At 38.9% G+C, this 21329-nt stretch overlaps 1 protein-coding gene across 3 annotated transcripts in view; it reads left to right on the top strand.

Annotated features, from left to right (window-relative positions):
* ARHGEF10 (Rho guanine nucleotide exchange factor 10) overlaps window positions 1–19946 on the top strand; it is a 595236-nt gene extending 575290 nt beyond the window's left edge. For all 3 annotated transcript variants that reach the window (XM_053710365.1, XM_053710363.1, XM_053710364.1), the window contains one exon: window positions 19801–19946. In XM_053710365.1, coding sequence (XP_053566340.1) covers window positions 19801–19931 — 131 coding nt within the window. In that variant the 3' untranslated portion in view covers window positions 19932–19946. The remainder of the gene's footprint in view (window positions 1–19800) is intronic.
* Window positions 19947–21329: the final 1383 nt, after the last annotated feature.

Genomic DNA, 21329 nt, shown 5'->3' with positions numbered 1-21329 from the left:
TGATCGCCATTTCATGTCCTTTTAAAGGGGCATAGACATAAATATATGTGATTATTCCAGCATAAGCGCAGATTGATTGGTTTGAAGCACCATAAATTCATCATCTAGAAAAATGGAATTCAAATACCTTATTTTTGCTCAACTATGTAGAGCTATTCAATTTTTGGTCTGATGTATTTTAGAGCAATATGATTCATGAAGGAAAAAATGTTGACTCTGGTTAACATGATAATCATAGATCCAATGACTAATACAAACCAACATACACCCCCCCTCCCCACCTCTCTAAAATGATAAAAATGAAGTAGGCCTTAAAGTAACAAAGATAGGTCTGGTACACCTTTTTCTTTCCAGAAATGGGTAATGTACTAAAACACAGCACACAAGCCAAACAACTCAAGTTCTTCCAGAATCAGAATATTGGTGTTGTAGAGCAGCAATGCACTATTGGGAGCTAGCTGTGTACCCCTGGTGAGCCAATGACAAGACACATGTGTGCAGCTACCTATCAACAGCTAGTACCCAGTAGTACATTGCTACTGCTGTGTCTACCTAGGTATTATTTCAACTTAAAATGCCAAGAAAATGAAATATATTTAATAATAGAAGCAAACTGAGAAGTGTTTTAAAAGTGATTGATGAACTAGATCAGAAATGTTATAAGACAAAAAAATAGTTAAAATCATGGAAGGATTTTGCTTTGTATTAGAGCCCTTGTTACTATTTAAAAAGGGAATATCAACTGGGATATAAGAGGAAAAAACTAAATGCCTTTTTAAAGGTAGTCTGTAAAATGTCATGGTCAAAAAATATAAATAGTATAATAATGTATAGCCATTGGGGATCTCTCTGCTGTATATGTTGTTATTAGTGTACATAGCAAAGGCACACATAAGGTATTCTTTACATAAGTATCAGTGATTGTAAAATGATTGTAAAGTTTAATGAATTACTGCCCAGTATTTAAAAATAATCTTAAAAACAGATGCACTGTAACTCATTACACTTTACAATGGCGCTTCTTTTAAAAAAAATACCATTACCATTGCGTTATGGTAAACATACCGCCAATCCTCCGCCCACATCTCCCATTCAGCAAGATTACAAGTTTTGCGCTATACCAGGTGCATAAGGAACGCAAAAAAATGAGTGTTATAGAACTTTCCATAGCGCTGCCATTACAAGTTACTGAAATACCTCCTTGTGCTGTGAGTGATGTTGCAATAAGCTCCATACTGCACAAAAGCCAAGGGCTGAGCTTTCGTGCTTGTGCACGCTTTCCTCCATAGACATCAATGGGGAGAAAATGTTAGAAAAAAAACTAACACCTGCGATTGCGGAATGGAGATTGCTGTAATGCAAATACAAATGTCCCTTTAGGGGCAATGGGTAGCTTAGTTTTTTTAGACTTAGGTTTCTTATTTTGGGGGGTTGGTTGGGTGGGGGATTTTACTGTTGGGGGGGACTTTGTAATTTTTTGTAGGTAAAAGAGCTGTTTAACTTAGGGCAATGCCCTTTTAAGGGCTATTAGTAGTTTACTGTTAGGTTAGGGGGTGTTTTTATTTTTATTGGACTATTAGATTAGGTGTAATTTTTATTATTTTGGATAATTTAATTTATTATTTTTTGTAATCTTAGATTTTTTTTATTTTTCGTAATGTTAGTGTTTATTATTTTTTGTAATGTCAGGTTTTTTTAATTTTTATTCGTAGTGTTAGGATTTTATAATTTTGTAATGTTAGGTTTTTTTATTTTTATTTTCTTTCATTTATTTCATTTAGTAATGTTAGTTTAATTTATAGTTTAAACTTATTTTTTTTTAAATTTCACAGGTAAGCTTTTATTTATTTAAAGATAGTTATATTGTAAGTTTAATTTAAAGTTAGGAGGGTGTTAGGTTTAGGGGTTAATAGTTTAATTTAGTGTGTTGAGATGTAAGGGCCCGGCGCTTTAGGGGTTAATAGGTTTAGTTTATTAGTAGCGATGTGGGGGACCGGCGGTTTAGCAGTTAATAGATTTATTTAGTGTTGGCAATGTGGATGGGTGGTGGATTGGGGGTTAATAAGTTTAATATAGTATTTGCGATGCGGGAGGGTGGCGGTTTAGGGGTTAATAGGTAGTTTATGGGTGTAAGTGTACTTTTTAACATTTTAGTTATGAGTTTTGTGAAACATTTTTGTTTTGCAAAATCCATAACTACTGGTCTCAGATTGCGACGGTATGGCCTATAACACTAGCGTTATAGCCTGCCAGAACAAACTGTAATACCGAGCTATGGAAAATCCCACACTCAAATGTTGAAAGTAAATGCGATTGGGTGAAATCGCAATTTACGATAGAATAATTACTGTGTCCTTAAGAGCTCTGGTTAACTGTTTCATGACATACAGACATATATACACATATAAAAACATAAATACATATGTATACATATATAGACACATATATATGTGCATTGGAGCCCTTTGCAGTCAAGTAGATGAAAAATCGTATATATGCAATATTCATCCTATATAATAAAAGGCCAGGTATGTTTGTAAGATGCATTCATGCGCAGTAGAGACTGCGCGAGGACAAACATACCTGGCCTTTAGGATAAACTTCAGATCAGATCGGCCGTTGTGGGGTCGTGAGCGTGGTCAGGCGGAGCGGACGTGATGAGGGGCATGGCCGACCGGGAGTGGGCGTGGCCTGAGAGTGACAAAGAGTGTTTAGAGATAGTGAGAGCAAACTAGAGGGGAAAAAATAGAGGGGGGAGAGAGAGCTAAAGAGAGGTGGGAGAGAGAGCTAAAGAGAGGGGGAGAGAAAGCTAAAGAGAGGGGGGAGAGAGAAAGAGAGCAAAAGAGAGGGGTGAGAGAGAGTTAAAGAGAGGGGGAGAGAGAGCAAAAGAGAGGGGTGAGAGAGAGTTAAAGAGAGGGGAGAGAAAGCAAAAGAAAGGGGAGATAGAGCAAATGAGAGGGGGAGAGAGAGCAAAAGAGATGGGAGAGAAGAAATGAGAGGGGGAGAGAGAGCAAATGAGAGGGGGGAGAGAGAGCAAAAGAGAGAGGGGAGAAAGAGCAAAAGAAAGGGGGAGAGAGAAGGAGAGGGGGAGAGAGCAAAGGAAAGGAGGGAGAGAGCAAAGGAGAGGGGGGAGAGAGAGCAAAGGAGAGGGGGGGAGAGAGAGCAAAGGAGAGGAGGGAGAGAGAGCAAAAAGAGAGGGGGAGAGAGAGCAAAGAAGAGAGGGGAGAACAAAAGAGAGGGGGGGAGAGAGAGCAAAGGAGAGAAGGGAGAGAGAGCAAAGGAGAGGGAGGAGGGAGAGCAAAAGAAGGGGGAGAGAGTGCAAAGGAGAGGGGGAAGAACAAAGGAGAGGGTGGAGAGAGAGCAAAGGAGAGGAGGGAGAGAGAACAAAGGAGAGGGGGAGAGAGAGCAAAGGAGAGAGGGGGAGAAGAGAGCAAAGGAGAGAGGGACGAACAAAAGAGAGGGTGGAGAGAGAGCAAAAGAGAGGAGGAGAGAGAGCAAAAAAGAGAGGGGAGAGAGAGCAAAAGAGGTGGGAGAGAGAAAGCAAAAGAGGGGGGAGAGAGAGCAAAAGAGAGGGGGGAGAGGGCAAAAGAGAGGGGGAGAGGGCAAAAGAGAGGGAGAGAGAGAGAGAGAGAGCAAAAGAAAGGGGGAGAGAGAGCAAAAGAGAAGGGTGAGAGAGAGCAAAAGAGCACAAAAGAGAGGAGGAGAGAGAGAGCAAGGGGTAGGACCGCTGTACTACAAAAAATGGCCGGTGTGCACGGGCTTTAGGACTAGTATTTAATAAAGTGTTATACTGTGTATTTACTGTAAATATTTCACATTCCAATGTTCTTCACATAAGGGAATATTTTTAAATAGATATATATATATATATATATATATATATATATATATATATATATATATATATATATATATATATATATATATATATATATATATATAGAACAGAGGGTAAACAGCGCTTATTAAATTAGTATGTTAAGAAGCATGAGTCTCTTATGGAGAAATAATATAATAACTCCTTTGATGAAGTGTGGTAATGTAGATCCAAGTGTAGTAGAGATAAATAAAATACCCTTACCAAAAATTACCCCAATCTGATGAGGTAAGTTTGCCGCACTGGAGGGTATGTTAGGTGATGAGTAGAGCTTGGATAGTGTATCCTTTGTTTTCGTCTGCCTCTTGGAGTAGAAGGAAGTGTTGATCCTTCTGTAATGGTCTCCCAAAACTTCCTATGTAGGTATGCTTGTTGCCTCTTGGAGTTGTTATCTGTGGTCTTGGTATGAACTTTCTGGAACTTCAGAAAGATGCGTATATCTGATCACGTGACTCCTATTACGTAACGTCAGTGGTAGAGTCTGATTTTTCTCTGGTATAATGGATAGCTGTAGCGCTACCGCTTGACAAGTCTTGATAAAGCCCAGTCTGGGGCGAAACGCGTAGACGGATGTTACTGACTAGGAACGTTCCTGTCACTGCATAACTTTTAATAGGACTTTCCTGTTTTGTACGTATCTACCCAAAAAAATCTCTGTAAGAAACGGAGGGAGGCGATCTGTATGGTTCTTGTTGGAACATAAGTGATAAAGACTATCGCACCTCACTCACAGGGGTTCATCGGAGTCACCAAGCTGTAGCGCTACAGCTATCCATTATACCAGAGAAAAATCAGACTCTACCACTGACGTTACGTAATAGGAGTCACGTGATCAGATATGCAGTAGTCGTAGCAGGTTGTCCTTCTGGATGCCAAGAAAGCCGCTGAGAGGAACCACACTACGAGCTGCACTTCCACGCATCTTTCTGAAGTTCCAGAAAGTTCATACCAAGACCACGGATAACAACTCCAACTTGCTTTTAAATCTTAGCTGAGAGCTTGTAAGTGAGTGCTGGGTTTTCTCTGTGTGTTGTATTAATTTGTTTTGTAATTTTCCCTATGGTTCTTGCACCCAGACCTGACTGGGGTTAACTGCCTCTGACTCTGGGAGCAGCACAGCTTCCTGTGAGTGCCAGTGGCACCCAGGGCTGAGCATGTTGCAGGGTCATGGGATGTGTACCCGGTCCAGTATGAGAGTGCAGTTCCCTTCCGTGTTTTGTATATGTCTAGGGTGATTACATATTCCTGTGCACCCTTCCCTTGTTCCCAGTTTGTTTGGATTTGAAAGCTTGCATTGTGTGGCTTTTTTAGGGTCCCAGGTATTGGAAAGGACCTTGACGAGGTACCTGGGCTTGTCCCATTTGGCCAGATGCGGTAACTAACCTTTCCATTTTTGCTTTTAAATCTTAGCTGAGAGCTTGTAAGTGAGTGCTGGGTTTTCTCTGTGTGTTGTATTAATTTGTTTTGTAATTTTCCCTATGGTTCTTGCACCCAGACCTGACTGGGGTTAACTGCCTGTGACTCTGGGAGCAGCACAGCTTCCTGTGAGTGCCAGTGGCACCCAGGGCTGAGCATGTTGCAGGGTCATAGGATGTGTACCCGGTCCAGTATGAGAGTGCAGTTCCCTTCCGTGTTTTATATATATATATATATATATATATATATATATATATATATATATATATATATATATATATATATATATATACACAGAAAACCTGGCATTTACCAGCAGGCAAACAGCAATGTTTAAAAGGAAAAATGGGAGAGTCAGTTGCATTTGGCGCCAAACGGTTTAAGCTCAGGACCACGTCAAGGTCTCTCCCCTCCTGGGACCCTAGCCTGCACACAAACAATGCATGCTTTCCAACATACTGACTAGGAACCTCCCAGGGTGACACAGGCTTTTGTAATTTTCCTGAGTACATACAAATCGCAGGAATGGACTGCACTCTTAGACCAGACAGGGTACACTTCCTATGTCACTGTAAACTTCACAGCCCTGAATATAGACAGACAACTGTACAGTTCCCAGCAGCCCAGGCAGTTAACCCTTGAGCTGCCTGGGTGACAGGCCCATAGGGAAACTTACAAATAATATCAATACAACACATAGAAAACCTGGCACTCACCAGCAGGCACACAGCAATGTTTGAAAGCAAACATGGGATAGTAAGCCCAGGACCACATCAAGGCCTCTCCCCTCCTGAGACCCTAACCTGCACACACACAATGCATGCTTTCCAACAAACCAACTGGGAACCTCCCAGGGTGACAGAGACTTTTGTAATTTCCCTGAGTACATACATAACGCAGGAATGGTTTGCACTCTCAGACCGGACAGGTTACACATCTTAAAGGGACAGTTTACCCAAAAACTTTCTCTCCTTTAATTTGTTCACAATGATCCTTTTTACCTGCTGGAGTGTATACAATTGTTTACAAATAGTTCCTTAGCCTTCATATTGGCATTTTAAATAGCTGATTTAGCCTGTAGTATCCCTGCCTATACTGAAAGTTATTATACCTAGGTATAGACTATTGAGAAACTATGTAAGCACAACCAGTAGAATAAATTACACTCACAGTGGGAGGCGGAAGAGATAAACTTCTAAAATGCTAATTTTCAAATGTTCTTTCTAAGTATTGTACAATACAAAAATTAGAAAGGGAAGCATTTGAGTGATAGCATAGCAGGCCAAGCCTATTTCTTTCATGTAATTGGCAAGAGTCCATGAGCTAGTACAATCCTACCAGGAGGGGCAAAGTTTCCCAAACCTCAAAATGCCTATAAATTCACCCCTCACCACACCCACAATTCAGTGTTACCAACTTTGCCTCCTATGGAGGTGGTGAAGTAAGTTTGTGCTAATATTTCTACGTTGATATGCTCTTCTCAGCATTTTGAAGCCAGATTCCTCTCATAGTACAGTGAATGTCAGAGGGATGTGAAGGGAGTATCACCTATTGAATGCAATGGTTTTCCTCACGGGGGATCTATTTCATAGGTTCTCTGTTATCGGTCGTAGAGATTCATCTCCTACCTCCCTTTTCAGATCGACGATATACTCTCATATTCCATTACCTCTACTGATAACCGTTTCAGTACTGGTTTGGCTATCTGCTATATGTGGATGGGTGTCTTGGTAAGTATGTTTTCATTACTTAAAGGGACACTCAATCAAAATTAAACTTTCATTATTCAGATAGAGCATGCAATTTTAAACATCTTTCTAATTTACTTCCATTAACAAAATGTGCACAGTCTTTTTATATTTAAACTTTTTGAGTCACCAGCTCCTACTGAGCATGTGCAAGAATAAGTGTGTATGCATTTGGGAATGGCTGATTGCTGTCACATGGTACGTGTATGCATTTGTGATTGGCTGATGGCTGTCACATGGTACAGGGGGAGTGGAAAAAGACATAACTTTTAAAATTGTCAGAAAAAGAAATCTACTACTCATTTGAAGTTTAGACTAAGTGCTATTGCATTGTCTTGTTATCTTGCATTTGTTGATTATGCAAATCTACAGTGTTGACTGGTCCTTTAAGACACTCTCAGCTATGGTTTGGCACTTTATGTATTTATATAAAGTTCTAAATATATGTATTGTACTTATATTTGCCATGATTCAGGTTTTCAATATATTCATTTTTGCAGACTGTCAGTTTCATATCTGGGAAATTCTTTTTTTTGGGAAAAATAATTTCTTACCTGGGGTTTAGTCTCTTTTTCAAATTGACTGTCTTTTAAATTTGCGGGCAGAATTAGGCTCGCGAGGGCGCAAAATGCCAAAGTTTATTGCGTCATTCTTGGTGCGAGATTTTTTTTGGCGCGAAGTTAAGTTCGTTGATGCAAAATCGTCATTTCCGGGTGTCTTAGTCGATGCCGAGTCCTTCACAAGGTTGCGTAATCTGTGACGCGAGTATGTCATTTCCGGACGTTTTTGGCGCCAAATTTTTTTTTTCTGTTTGTTGTGCATCATACTTGGCGCCAAATATTTTCATTATTTAAGACCCCATTCCTATATGCCTCTTGCCTTTTTTCTCTATCAGAGGGTTAGGCTGTTTGCATTTTTTTTCCCATTCCTGAAACTGCCATATAAGGAAATTGATAATTTTGCTTTATATGTTGTTTTTTTCTCTTACATTTGCAAGATGTCTCAATCTGATCCTGTCTCAGAAATCACTGTTGGAACCCTGCTGCCTGATAACAGTTCTACCAAAGCTAAGTGCATTTGTTGTAAACTTGTGGAGGTTTTATCTCCTGTTGTGGTTTGTAATAGTTGTCATGATAAACTTTTACATGCAGAGAATGTATCCATCAGTAGTAGTTCATTACCTGTTGCAGTTCCCTCAACATCTAATGCACAAGATATACCTGTAAATTTAAAAGAATGTATTTCTGATTCCATTCAGAAGGCTTTGTCTGCCATCCCACCTTCTAATAAAAGTAAAAGGTCTTTTAAAACTTCATAAAGTTGATGAAATTTCAAATGACCGGCAACATACTGAATTATCCTTCTCTGATGGGGATCTATCTGGTTCAGAAGATCCTGCCTCAGATATTGACACTGACAAATCTTCTTATTTATTTAAAATGGAGTATATTCATTCTTTGTTAAAAGAAGTGTTGATTACATTGGATATGGAGGAGACTAGTCCTCTTGATATTAAAACTAGTAAATGTTTAAATTCTGTTTATAAACCTCCTGTGTTTATTCCAGAGGTTTTTCCAGTTCCTGACGCTATTTCTAATATGATTTCTAAGAAATGGAATAGGCCTGTTACTACTTCTTCAAGGTTTAAAAAATTGTATCCTTTGCCAGCAGTTTCTTTAGAGTTTTTGGAAAAGATCCCCAAGGTTGATGGGGCTATCTCTACTCTTGCTAAACGTACTACTATTCCTACGGAAGATAGTACTTCTTTTAAAGATCCTTTAGATAGGAAACTTGAATCTTATCTAAGGAAAGCCTATTTATAGTCAGGTTATCTTCTCAGGCCTGCAATTTATTTGGCTGATGTTGCAGTTGCTTCAACTTTTTGGTTGGAAACTTTAGCGCAACAAGTATCGAATCATGATTTGTCTAGCATTGTTAACTTGATTCAACATGCTAATAATTTTATTTGTGATGCCATTTTTTATATCATAAAAATTGATGTTAAATCTATGTCTTTAGCTATTTTAGCTAGAAGAGTTTTGTGGCTTAAATCTTGGAATGCTGATATGACTTCTAAGTCCAGATTGCTATCTCTTTATTTCCAAGGTAATAAGTTATTTGGTTCTCAGTTAGATTCAATAATTTCAACTGTTACTGGGGGAAAGGGATTTTTTTGCCTCAGGATAAAAGACCTAAGGGTAAATCTTAAGCTTCTAACCGTTTTCGTACCTTTCGACAAAATAAGGAACAGAAACCTAATCCCTCCCCAAAGGAATCTGTTTCCAATTGGAAGACTTCCTCGAATTGGAATAAATCCAAGCCATTTAAGAGATCAAAGCCAGCCCCCAAGTCCGCATGAAGGTGCGGCCCTCATTCCAGCTCAGCTGGTAGGGGCAGATTAAGATTTTTCAAAGATGTTTGGATCAATTTGGTCCAAAATCAATGGATTCAGAGTATTGTCTCTCAGGGGTACATTATAGGGTTCAGAGTAAGATTACCTGTGAGAAGATTTTTTTCTCTCACGCATCCCTGCAAACCCAGTAAAGGCTCAGGCTTTCCTGAAGTGTGTTTTAGACCTGGAGTTATCAGGGGTAATCATGCCAGTTCAGTTTCAGGATCAGGGTCTGGGGTTTTATTCAAATCTATTCATTGTCCCAAAGAAAGAAAATTCATTCAGACCAGTTTTGGATCTAAAAATTTTGAATTGATATGTAAGAGTACCAACTTTTAAAATGGTGACTATAAGGACTATTTTGCCTTTTGTTCAGCAAGGGCATTATATGTCCACAATAGACTTACAGGATGCATATCTTCATATTCCGATTCACACAGATCACTATCAGTTCCTGAGATTCTCTTTTCTAGACAAGCATTATCAATGTGTTGCTCTTCCTTTTGGCCTAGCGACAGCTCCAAGAATCTTTTCAAAGGTTCTCGGTGCCCTACTCTCTGTAATCAGAGAGCGGGGTATTGTGGTGTTTCCTTATTTGGACGATATCTTGGTACTTGCTCAGTCTTTACGTTCTGCAGAATCTCACACGAATCGACTAGTGTTGTTTCTTCAAAGTCATGGTTGGAGGATCAATTTACCAAAAGTTCTTTGATTCCTCAGACAAGGGTAACCTTTTTAGGTTTCCAGATAGATTCAGTGTCCATGACTTTGTCTCTAACGGACAAGAGACGTTTTGAAATTGGTTGAAGCCTGTCGAAACCTTCAGTCTCAGTCATTCCCTTCAGTAGCTATGTGGATGAGAGTTTTAGGTCTCATGACTGCAGCATCGGACGCGATCCCCTTTCCTTGTTTTCATATGAGACCTCTCCAGCTTTGTATGCTGAACCAATGGTGCAGGGATTATAAAAGGATATCACAATTAATATCCTTAAATCCCAATGTTCGACTATCTCTGACTTGGTGGTTAGATCACCATCGTATTGTTCTAGGGGCCTCTTTCGTTTGTCCAACCTGGGCTGTGATCACAACAGATGCAAGTCTTTCAGGTTGGGGAGCTGTTTGGGGATCTCTGACAGCACATGGGGTTTGGAAATCTCAAGAGGCGAGATTACCAATAAATATTTTGGAACTTTGTGAGATTCTCAGGGCTCTTCAGTTTTGTCCTTTGTTGAAGAGAGAATCGTTCATTTTTTTCAGACAGACAATATCATAACTGTGGCATATGTCAATCATCAGGGTGGGACTCACAGTCCTCAAGCTATGAAAGAAGTATCTTGGATACTTGTTTGGGCGGAATCCAGCTCCTGTCTAATTTCTGTGGTTCATATCCCAGGTATAGACAATTGGGAAGTGGATTATCTCAGTCATCAGACTTTACATCCAGGAGAATGGTCTCTCCACCCAGATGTGTTTTCTAAAATTGTTCAGATGTGGGGTCTTCCAGAAATAGATCTGATGGCATCTCATCTAAACAAGAAACTTCCCAGGTACCTGTCCAGGTCCAGGGATCCTCAGACGGAAGCAGTGGATGTGTTGACACTTCTTTGGTGTTATCAACCTGCTTATATTTTCCTGCCTCTAGTTTTTCCAAGAATGATCTCCGAAATCATCATGGAACAATCATTTGTGTTGCTGGTGGCTCCAGCATGGCATCACAGGTTTTGGTTTGCGGATCTTGTTTGGATGTCCAGTTGCCAACCTTGGCCACTTCCATTAAGACCGGACCTTCTGTCTCAAGGTCCGTTTTTCCATCAGGATCTCAAATCATTAAATTTGAAGGTATGGAAATTGAACGCCTAGTGCTTAGTCATAGAGGTTTCTCTGATTCAGTGACTAATACTATGTTACAGGCTCGTAAATCTGTTTCTAGAAAGATTTATTATCGAGTTTGGAAGACTTACATTTCATGGTGTTCCTCTCATAAATTCTCTTGGCATTCTTTTAGAATTCCTAGAATTTTACCGTTTCTTCAGGATGGCTTGGATAAAGGTTTGTTTGCAAGTTCCTTGAAAGGACAAATCTCAGCTCTTTCTGTTTTATTCCACAGAAAAATTGCTAAACCTCCTGATATTCACTGTTTTGTACAGGCTTTGGTTCGTATCAAGCCTTTCATTAAATCAATCTCTCCTCCTTGGAGTCTTAAAGGGACACTCTGGTTAAATTAAAGTTTCGTGATTCAGATACAGCATGTCATTTTAAACAACTTTCCAATTTACTTCCATTGAAAAAAATGTGCACAGTCTTTTATATTTACACTTTTTGAGTCACCAGATCCTACTGAGCATGTGCAAGAATTCAAAGACTATACGTATATGCATTTGTGATTGGCTGATTGCCATCACATGGTACAAGGGGAGTGGAAACATACATAACTTTTAAATTTGTTATAAAAAAATCTACTACTCATTTAAAGTTCAGACTAAGTGCTATTGCATTGTCTTGTTATCTTGCATTTGTTGATTATGCAAATCTAATGTGTTGACTGGTCCTTTAATTTGGTTTTGAAGGCTTTACAGGCTCCTCCATTTGAGCCTATGCATTCTTTGGACATTAAACTACTTTCTTGGAAAGTGTTGTTCCTTTTGGCCATCTCTTCTGCTAGAAGAGTTTCTGAATTATCTGCTCTCTCTTGTGAATCTCCTTTTCTGATTTTTCATCGGGATAAGGCGGTTTTGCGGACTTCATTTTAATTCTTACCTAAGGTTGTGAATTCTAACAACATTAATAGAGAAATTGTTGTCCCTTCTTTGTGTCCTAATCCTAAGAATTCTTTGGAGAGATCTTTACATACTTTGGATGCGGTGAGAGCTCTGAAATATTATGTTGAAGCTGCTAAATATTTCAGGAAGACTTCTTTGGCATCATAGTTAAAGCTTTTGATTCATCAACCTTATTTGGAGTCGGGTAAAGCCCGCCTCAGAGAATTACAGCTCATTGTACTAGATCAGTTTCCACTTCTTGGGCTTTTAAGAATGAAGCTTCAGTTGATCAGATTTGCAAAGCAGCAACTTGGTCTTCTTTGCATACATTTACTAAATTCTACCATTTTGATGTATTTGCTTCTTCTGAAGCAGTTTTTGGTAGAAAAGTTCTTCAGGCAGCTGTTTCAGTTTGATTCTTCTGCTTATGATTTAAGTTTTTTCTTTTATTTATGAGAATAAACTTATATTTGGCGAAATGGCTGTTTTTATTTTGTCCCTCCCTCTCTAGTGACTCTTGCGTGGAGTTCCACATCTTGGGTATTGCTAGGTCATGGACTCTTGCCAATTACATGAAAGAAAACATAATTTATGTAAGAACTTACCTGATAAATTCATTTCTTTCATATTGGCAAGAGTCCATGAGGCCCACCCCTTTTTTATGGTGGTTATGATTTTTTTGTATAAAGCACAATTATTTCCAAATTCCTTTGTTGATGCTTTTTACTCCTTTCTTTATCACCCCACTACTTGGCTATTCATTAAACTGAATTGTGGGTGTGGTGAGGGGTGTATTTATAGGCATTTTGAGGTTTGGGAAACTTTGCCCCTCCTGGTAGGATTGTATATCCCATACGTCACTAGCTCATTGACTCTTGGCAATATGAAAGAAATGAATTTATCAGGTAAGTTCTTACATAAATTATGTTTTTTATGGTCTGTGGTTTAAAAAAATCCAGCTATTTCTTTTGCAAAAAGAAGCATAAATGAGCAATTTCTTATACATTTTATACACTGCAGCTGGTATAACAAGTCATGGGGAACACATTCAGGGAAAATAATTTTACAGTGAACTGTCCCTTTAAGTCACTGTATACTTCACAGCCCTGAATACTGACAGATAGCTGTACAGTTCCCAGCAGCCCAGACAGTTAACCCCTGAGCTACCTGGGTGACAGTCCCATAGGGAAACTTAAAATATATATATATATATATATATATATATATATATATATATATATATATATTTATATATATATATATATATATATATTTTTTTTTTTATATATATAATTGTGTAAAATGAACCCAGCTATAATGTAAGTCTCCAGGAGTACATTACTGTGTGATTATACAATCTTAAATAAAAATTATAAGGATAAATATATGCATCCTGTTGATGTTGAAGTCCTAGAATTATTTATAGTTAAAATGTTAGCACTATGAACACAGATGTTTCCTGACAATGAGGTAAATCCAAAATACACAGACTTTTCCATGTGCCCCTTTACATTGTAAAGGTAAGGTTAATTGTAAGAGCTTAGACTATAAAAGCTAAATGTCACAGGTGCAAATGAACAATGCCTGAAAGTTTACCAAGTAATGATGCAACTGCATAGTCCAAAAGTTAATCAATTTATCTCACATCAGTGCTAAGCAAGTAAAAAAAAAAAAAAAAAAAAACAATCTAACTCTAGGTATGATATATTGAGAGATATTTAAAGAACAAATGATACACAGGGAATCAAAATATTCTGGTAAATCCTCAGAATAATAAAACCTGTTTGCAGTTAATGTGTCACAATGTGCCTACAATACTTTATATAAATGTTATTTATCTCAGTCTTTGTTCATCTCTTCATGTGACATCCATGGCACTTTTTTAAAATCATATAACATTGTTGCATTTTGTAATGGAAATGTGCAGAACAAGATTTACACAAGCACAGCAGATATTGTATATGTAGATAATCCATCAAATAATAGATCAATTCTGAGATGCCATTTTTGTTTTCTTTCAGTTTTGTATTCTGTCATAAATGTTGCCCTAGACTGATGAGAGAGTGAATGACTCCCCTCATGATGTGACAAATCAGGATGCTTGTACAGGACTAGACATTTCCATTAGAACTAATGATAAATCACAGTTGACACGTAATAAATTAGATATTTTGCTATATTTAAATTTGACTGAACTAGTAATAATATACTCTGACTGGTGAACTCTATAATAGTTTTCACCCAGTATGGTCCCTAACATTAGATGACCAACATTAGAGAACCTAAAGTATTTTGTTTTGTGTTAATCAATAGCTGCTAGTTTAAACAAGTGATGCAGAATGAACAAATCTGAATGGGTTTTATAAATGACATTATGTGCATTGTTTGTTTAAAGGGCCATGATACCCAAATGTTGAAACCATTGAAACTGAAGCAGCATTGCTGTAAAAAGCTGACTACAAAATATCACCTGAACATCTCTATGTAAAAAAGAAATATATTTTACCTCAAAATATATTCAAACCCCTTTGCGAAGGGCTTTAAGCAGCATATAAGTATGTCTGTTCTGGGACAGGCAAGGGAGTGAGACTTGTGCACACTCATGTTATTTCCCTATTCAGTTTAAGGAAGTTTACTATGAAATCTCATGAGAGTTAAAGGGACACTGAACCCAAATTTTTTCTTTTGTGATTCAGATAGAGCATACAATTTTAAGCAACTTTCTAATTTACTCCTATTATCATTTTTTCTTCATTCTCTTGCTATCTTTATTTGAAAAAGAAGGCATCTAAGCTAAGGAGCCAGCCAATTTTGGTTTAGCACCATGGACAACACTTGTTTATTGGTGGATGAATTTATCCACCAATCAGCAAGACCAACCCAGGTTTTTCACCAAAAATAGGCCGGCATCTAAACTTACATTCTTGATTTTCAAATAAAGATACCAAGAGAATGAAGAAAATTTGATAATAGGAGTAAATTTGAAAGTTGCTTAAAATTGCATGCTCTATCTGAATCCCGAAAAAAAAAAATTGGGTTCAGTGTCCCTTTAAGTCAAATCTCATGAGATAACAGTAAAAGAGTTCATGACCTCAGCACTGTTGATGCTGATTGGCTGCAGTTCATTTCTTCCTTTTTTTTTTCTTTTTTTTTTACCTGCAGCTGAACAGCAGCTGAAGTATAACTGGTAAAATATCTTCCTTTTTTACATACAGATGCTCAGGTGATGTTTAGTGCAAAAATCTGGTTAGAATATCATGCATATTCAGGTATTCCCCATAAAAGTCAAAGGAGAGACAAATATGGGTAACACTCCACTCTTGCGCTAACCAACATGAAAATAGGAATATTTCACATTCTAATGTTCTGCACATAACAGACTATGTTCTATTTATTTATAAATAAATATTTATACACATATCTGATATTTTTTTGGTAAAATACATATCTGTACCTAAATATATAGATGATTATATTTAGGTGTAGATATATACAGATATATATATATATATCCTATACTATAAAAGGCTAAGTGTGTTTGTCCGAAGCTGTCATGCGCAGTAGAGACAGCACGAGGACAAACACAGCTGGCCTTAAATCCCTACCTGATCTGCCGACTGCTGCGAGCAGAAGTGGGCGTGGCGAGCGTGCATGGGGGCGTGGCCTAGCTGGGAAGGCCCGCGAAGGGGGTGGAGCCTATCATGATGGCCCGTGAAGGGGGCGGGGCTGTGAAAGGCCGTGGAGAGAGCTCAAACAGCTCAAAAGAGGGGAGAGAGAGATCAAGAGGGGGGAAAGAGAGAGGGGGGGAGAGAGAGAGTTTGGGGAGAGAGGGAGGGGGGGAGAGAGGGGAGGGGGGGAAAGAGGGTAGGGGGGGAAAGAGGGGAGGGGGGGAGAGTGGGTAGGGGGGGGGAGAGAGGGGAGTTGGGGGGAGAGAGAGAGGAGGGGGGGAGAGAGAGAGGAGGGGAGGAGAGAGAGAGGAGGGGGGAGAAAGGGGGAGAGAGAGAGGAGGGGGTGAGAGAGGGGAGGGGGAGAGAGAGAGGAGGGGGAGACAGAGAGGAGGGGGGGAGAGAGAGAGAGAGAGAGAGGGGGGGGGGAGAGAGAGAAGAGAAAGAGGGAGAGAGAGAGGAGGGGGGAGAGAGAGAGGAGGGCGGAGAGAGGAGGGGGGAGAGAGAGAGGAGGGGGGTGAGAGAGAGAGCTCAGAATAGAGGGGAGAGAGAGAGAGAGGGAGAGAGAGGAGAGAGAGAGAGAGGGGGGGGAGAGAGAGAAGGGGGGAGAGAGAGAAGGGGGGGAGAGAGAGGGGGGGGGGGAGAGAGAGGGGGAGAGAGAGGGGGGGGGGAGAGAGAGAGGGGGGGAGAGAGAGGGGGAGAGAGAGAGAGAGAGAGAGGGGGGAGAGAGAGAGAAAGAGGGAGAGAGGGAAGAGAAAGAGGGGCAGAGAGAGAGGGGAGAGAGATGGGAGAGAGAGAGGGGGAGAGAGAGAGAGGGGAGAGGAGAGAGAGAGGGGAGGGAAGGGAGAGAGAGAGAGGAGATAGAAAGAGGGGGAGAGAGAGAGAGAGAAAGAGGGGAGAGAGAGAGAAGGGAGATAGAGAGAGATAGAGGGGAGAGAAGAGAGGGATAGAGGGGAGAGAGGAGAGAAAGAGAGGGGAGTGAGAGAGAGTGGAGAGAGAGGGGAGAGAGAAAGAGAGAGGGGAGCGAGAGAGAGGGGAGAGAGAAAGAGAGAGGGGAGCGAGAGAGAGGGGAGATATATAGAGAGAGGGGAGATATATATAGAGAGAGGGGATGATACCAGCCCAAACCAGTACTCCACCTCCACCTTGCTGGCGTCTGAGTCGGACTGGAGCTCTCTGCCCTTTACCAATCCAGCCATTGGCCCATCCATCTGGCCCATCAAGACTTACTCTCATTTCATCAGTCCATAAAACCTTAGAAAAATCAGTCTTGAGATATTTCTTGGCCCAGTCTTGACGTTTCAGCTTGTGTGTCTTGTTCAGTGGTGGTCGTCTTTCAGCCTTTCTTACCTTGGCCATGTCTCTGAGTATTGCACACCTTGTGCTTTTGGGCAATCCAGTGATGTTGCAGCTCTGAAATATGGCCAAACTGGTGGCAAGTGGCATCTTGGCAGCTGCACGCTTGACTTTTCTCAGTTCATGGGCAGTTATTTTGCGCCTTGGTTTTTCCACACACTTCTTGCGACCCTGTTGACTATTTTGAATGAAACGCTTGATTGTTCGATGATCACGCTTCAGAAGCTTTGCAATTTTAAGAGTGCTGCATCCCTCTGCAAGATATCTCACTATTTTTTACTTTTCTGAGCCTGTCAAGTCCTTCTTTTGACCCATTTTGCCAAAGGAAAGGAAGTTGCCTAATAAATATGCACACCTGATATAGGGTGTTGATGTCATTAGACCACACCCCTTCTCATTACAGAGATGCACATCACCTAATATGCTTAATTGGTAGTAGGCTTTCGAGCCTATACAGCTTGGAGTAAGACAACATGCATAAAGAGGATGATGTGGTCAAAATACTCATTTGCCTAATAATTCTGCACTCCCTGTATATATATATATATATATATATATATATATATATATATATATATATATATATGTGTTTGTCTTATGGGTGTATATATGTATTTATGTGTTTATTATTTGTATATATATCTGTTAAAAACATATGTATATATATATATATATATATATATATATATATATATATATATATATATATATATATATATATATATATATATATATATATATATAGCATAGAAGGAAACTTGCACTCGCTGGATTTTTTAAAAGATTTTACTGTGACCGTGTGACATTTCCTCAGACACAGGTGTTACAAACTGAAGTGCATATATAACCAAACAAATAATAAACCCCACCCCCTAATTAGACAAAAAAAATGCCAAAAAAACGGTTGTCAAGGTGACCACTGAGTCATAGTAACAATAATAATAAAAGTGATTTGCATAGACTGTCTGAGTATCTATCTTTTTCAGTGCAAGTGACTCAAAAGTTAAGAAGAAAAACAAGGGAGCATGAAATACATACAGAGAGGAATAAATCACACACCTCATATGTTTGACTTTTGTGTGCAATATTTTTTGTGAACAATTGTTATTAGTGTTATTATGAGTGAAACTATACTTTGTAATGTATTTGTGATTGTTTATTTTCGCAAAACAGTTGACCAGAGCTCCTAAGTTGCGGTAATCATTCTAGAGTAAATCAGGATTGCGCACAAACAGTCACGTTTACTTTCAACTCGTAATACAAGCGGTAAGCCTGATGAGCGCAAACTCTCGCAATATACCCCTTATCGCTCAGGGGCAAATGTTTGTGCTCCACTTGTAATCTATCCCAAGTGTTTTGAGAAAAGAACTTGTTGCCAGCAAATAGTCTGAAGTTCTAAGCAAGATACTGTTTCTTATTTGAAATGAAAGATGTGCATTAAAAATTGCAATATAAATTATATTTGTCTACATTTCATCATGTAAATATAAATACATTTAAACATTTAGGTTAATCATGGTTTATATAGTGTTATAATTGGTTAAAATTCCAACGCTCAGCAAATTGTTGGGAAAAAACTAAAAAACTTTGGTGTGTTCAGAAATTTGGAGGCAACTGTTTTCAAAGCAATTGTTCTTGTCTTTTAGGTCTTTTAGTTAGCTTAAATAGACATTTTACTCAAAATGCTATCCCCCATTAAAGGGGCATGCTGCATCAATTATTTATATCATTTATATGAAAGTGCTGCTATTTAACATGTTAAGCTGTCTAAAATTAAAGTGAAACTGGAAGTTCAAGTAATAACTAGATATCTTTAGAAATCTGTAGAAATAGAAAAAATGGCTTAACCATTAAGCCATACTTATTTTGAAATATCTTTTGATGTTAGTTGTGCTTTTTCAGTACTATAATACAATAATTTGAAACAAACTATAGCGATCTTAAATAAATAGAAGTTATGAAAAACAGATACTTTTCTAGCACTAAAAAAATAAATTTAAAAAAAAAAAAAAAATTTGAACATAAAACGTATTTCCCAGTCCATTTTAAAAAACTAACACCTCGAACAAAGCCATGTTTCTAAAGCACTGCTGAGTGTTCCTGATGTACAGAGAGAAACATTTTTGAGACAATATTTGTTCGAATCCTTTTGTCATACAAAGTGAAACAACAGGGTTCCACAGTATATAGTTTGGCAAACAGTGGTATGAAGCAGATGTGTAGTAATGAAGTAACTGGAAATTAGTTATATATTGAGTGGTTATTACATTGTATTTCATTGTATCAAAGTGAGTCTGAGATTGCAGTTTGCATAGCATTTCATTTGCTAGGAGTCTAATCTGAATGTCAGACTCAAGTACTTTTTGTACAATACTACAGCAAATACAGTTTTGCAGCAGGAACACAAGTAGGTTCAACTGACTTTTAAATTAAAAAAAAGTCAAAGAAAATCATTTCTGTGTCGAATTTTCCTTTAAAAATGCTTATTTATTCCCAAAGTACTTTGCTTTCATTAGTTTTTTCAATGCGTGTTTAATAATTTTAATTATATTTTGAATTTAACATTTGTTATTACTCTCATTTACAGGGCAGCAGCGTATATCTGTAACCTGTTTGCTGGTCTGTCATGGTCTACTAATGGTTGGAACCAATCTTGGTGTTATTGTAACATTACCAGTTCCTCGCCTTCAGGGTATTCCTAAGGTAACTGGTAAGTAGTTCCATTTTTTTTTTTTAAATAATGAAAAGTGCAAAGAGTTTATTTTTCTTCCTTTTATATTGTGTCCTCGAGTTGACGTTGGCACAAGGAGGTATACTTGTTAAACTAAGAGAGATCATATCCACGGTTTGTTTCATTGAGGACTATCCGCTTGGATTTCTGTGAGATAAATTAGAGTCTGGTGATAACAGCTACAGAACATTTACAGAGTTTATACTGTCCAGGAAGATGGGTATCTCAGATGGGGCTTTTCTTATTGCTAACTGATTCTTTTATCCAACATGTTATTAGCTAATTAACATTATAGAGAAACGGCAATTAATAATATTACAGCCAATTTAAAAAAAAAAAAGTCTTCCAAAATCAACAATTATTGTAGAAACGCTAAAATTATTATTGTATTATTTTTAATCCCTGATCTTTACAACCACCCATAACTACTAGGTCTCGTTGTCTAAATGGGGCTGGATCACAAATGGAGCGCAATCACTAACACAGTGTGCATTATCTTGTGCTCGGTCTCATGCTAAGTATATGGCAACTTGGTATTACAAGTGGATGACTAAAAATGTAACCAAGTATTTTGAGGCAAAACTAACGCCTAGATTGTTGAGTTTTGCGGGTGCGTTAGCTACGCGTGCTTTTTTCTGGCCGCACCTTTTAAATACCGCTGGTATTTAGAGTTCACAGAAGGGCTGCGTTAGGCTCCAAAAAAGGAGCGTAGAGCATATTTACCGCAACTGCAACTCTTGATACCAGCGGTGCTTACGGACGCGGCCAGCTTCAAAAACGTGCTTGTGCACGATTCCCCCATAGGAAACAATGGAGCTGTTTGAGCTGAAAAAAAACCTAACACCTGCAAAAAAGCAGCGTTCAGCTCCTAACGCGGCCCCATTGTTTCCTATGGGGAAACACTTCCTACGTCTGCACCTAACACCCTAACATGAACCCCGAGTCTAAACACCCCTAACCTTACACTTATTAACCCCTAATCTGCCGATCCCTGCATATTATTTTTAACCCCTAATCTGCCGCTCCGTACACCGCCGCCACCTACATTATCCCTATGTACCCCTAATCTGCTGCCCCTAACACTGCCGACCCCTATATTATATTTATTAACCCCTAATCTGCCCCCCACAACGTCGCTGCCAGCTACCTACAATAATTAACCCCTAATCTTCCGACCGCATCTCACCGCTACTATAATAAATGTATTAACCCCTAATCCGCCTCACTCCCGCCTCAATAACCCTATAAGAAATAGTATTAACCCCTAATCTGCCCTCCCTAACATCGCCGACACCTAACTTCAATTATTAACCCCTAATCTGCCGACCGGAGCTCACCGCTACTATAATAAATTTTTTAACCCCTAAAGCTAATTCTAACCCTAA

The sequence above is a fragment of the Bombina bombina genome, chromosome 4 (assembly GCF_027579735.1).
Source record: "Bombina bombina isolate aBomBom1 chromosome 4, aBomBom1.pri, whole genome shotgun sequence".
NCBI lineage: Eukaryota > Metazoa > Chordata > Amphibia > Anura > Bombinatoridae > Bombina > Bombina bombina.
This window is presented reverse-complemented; position numbering and strand designations above follow the sequence as displayed.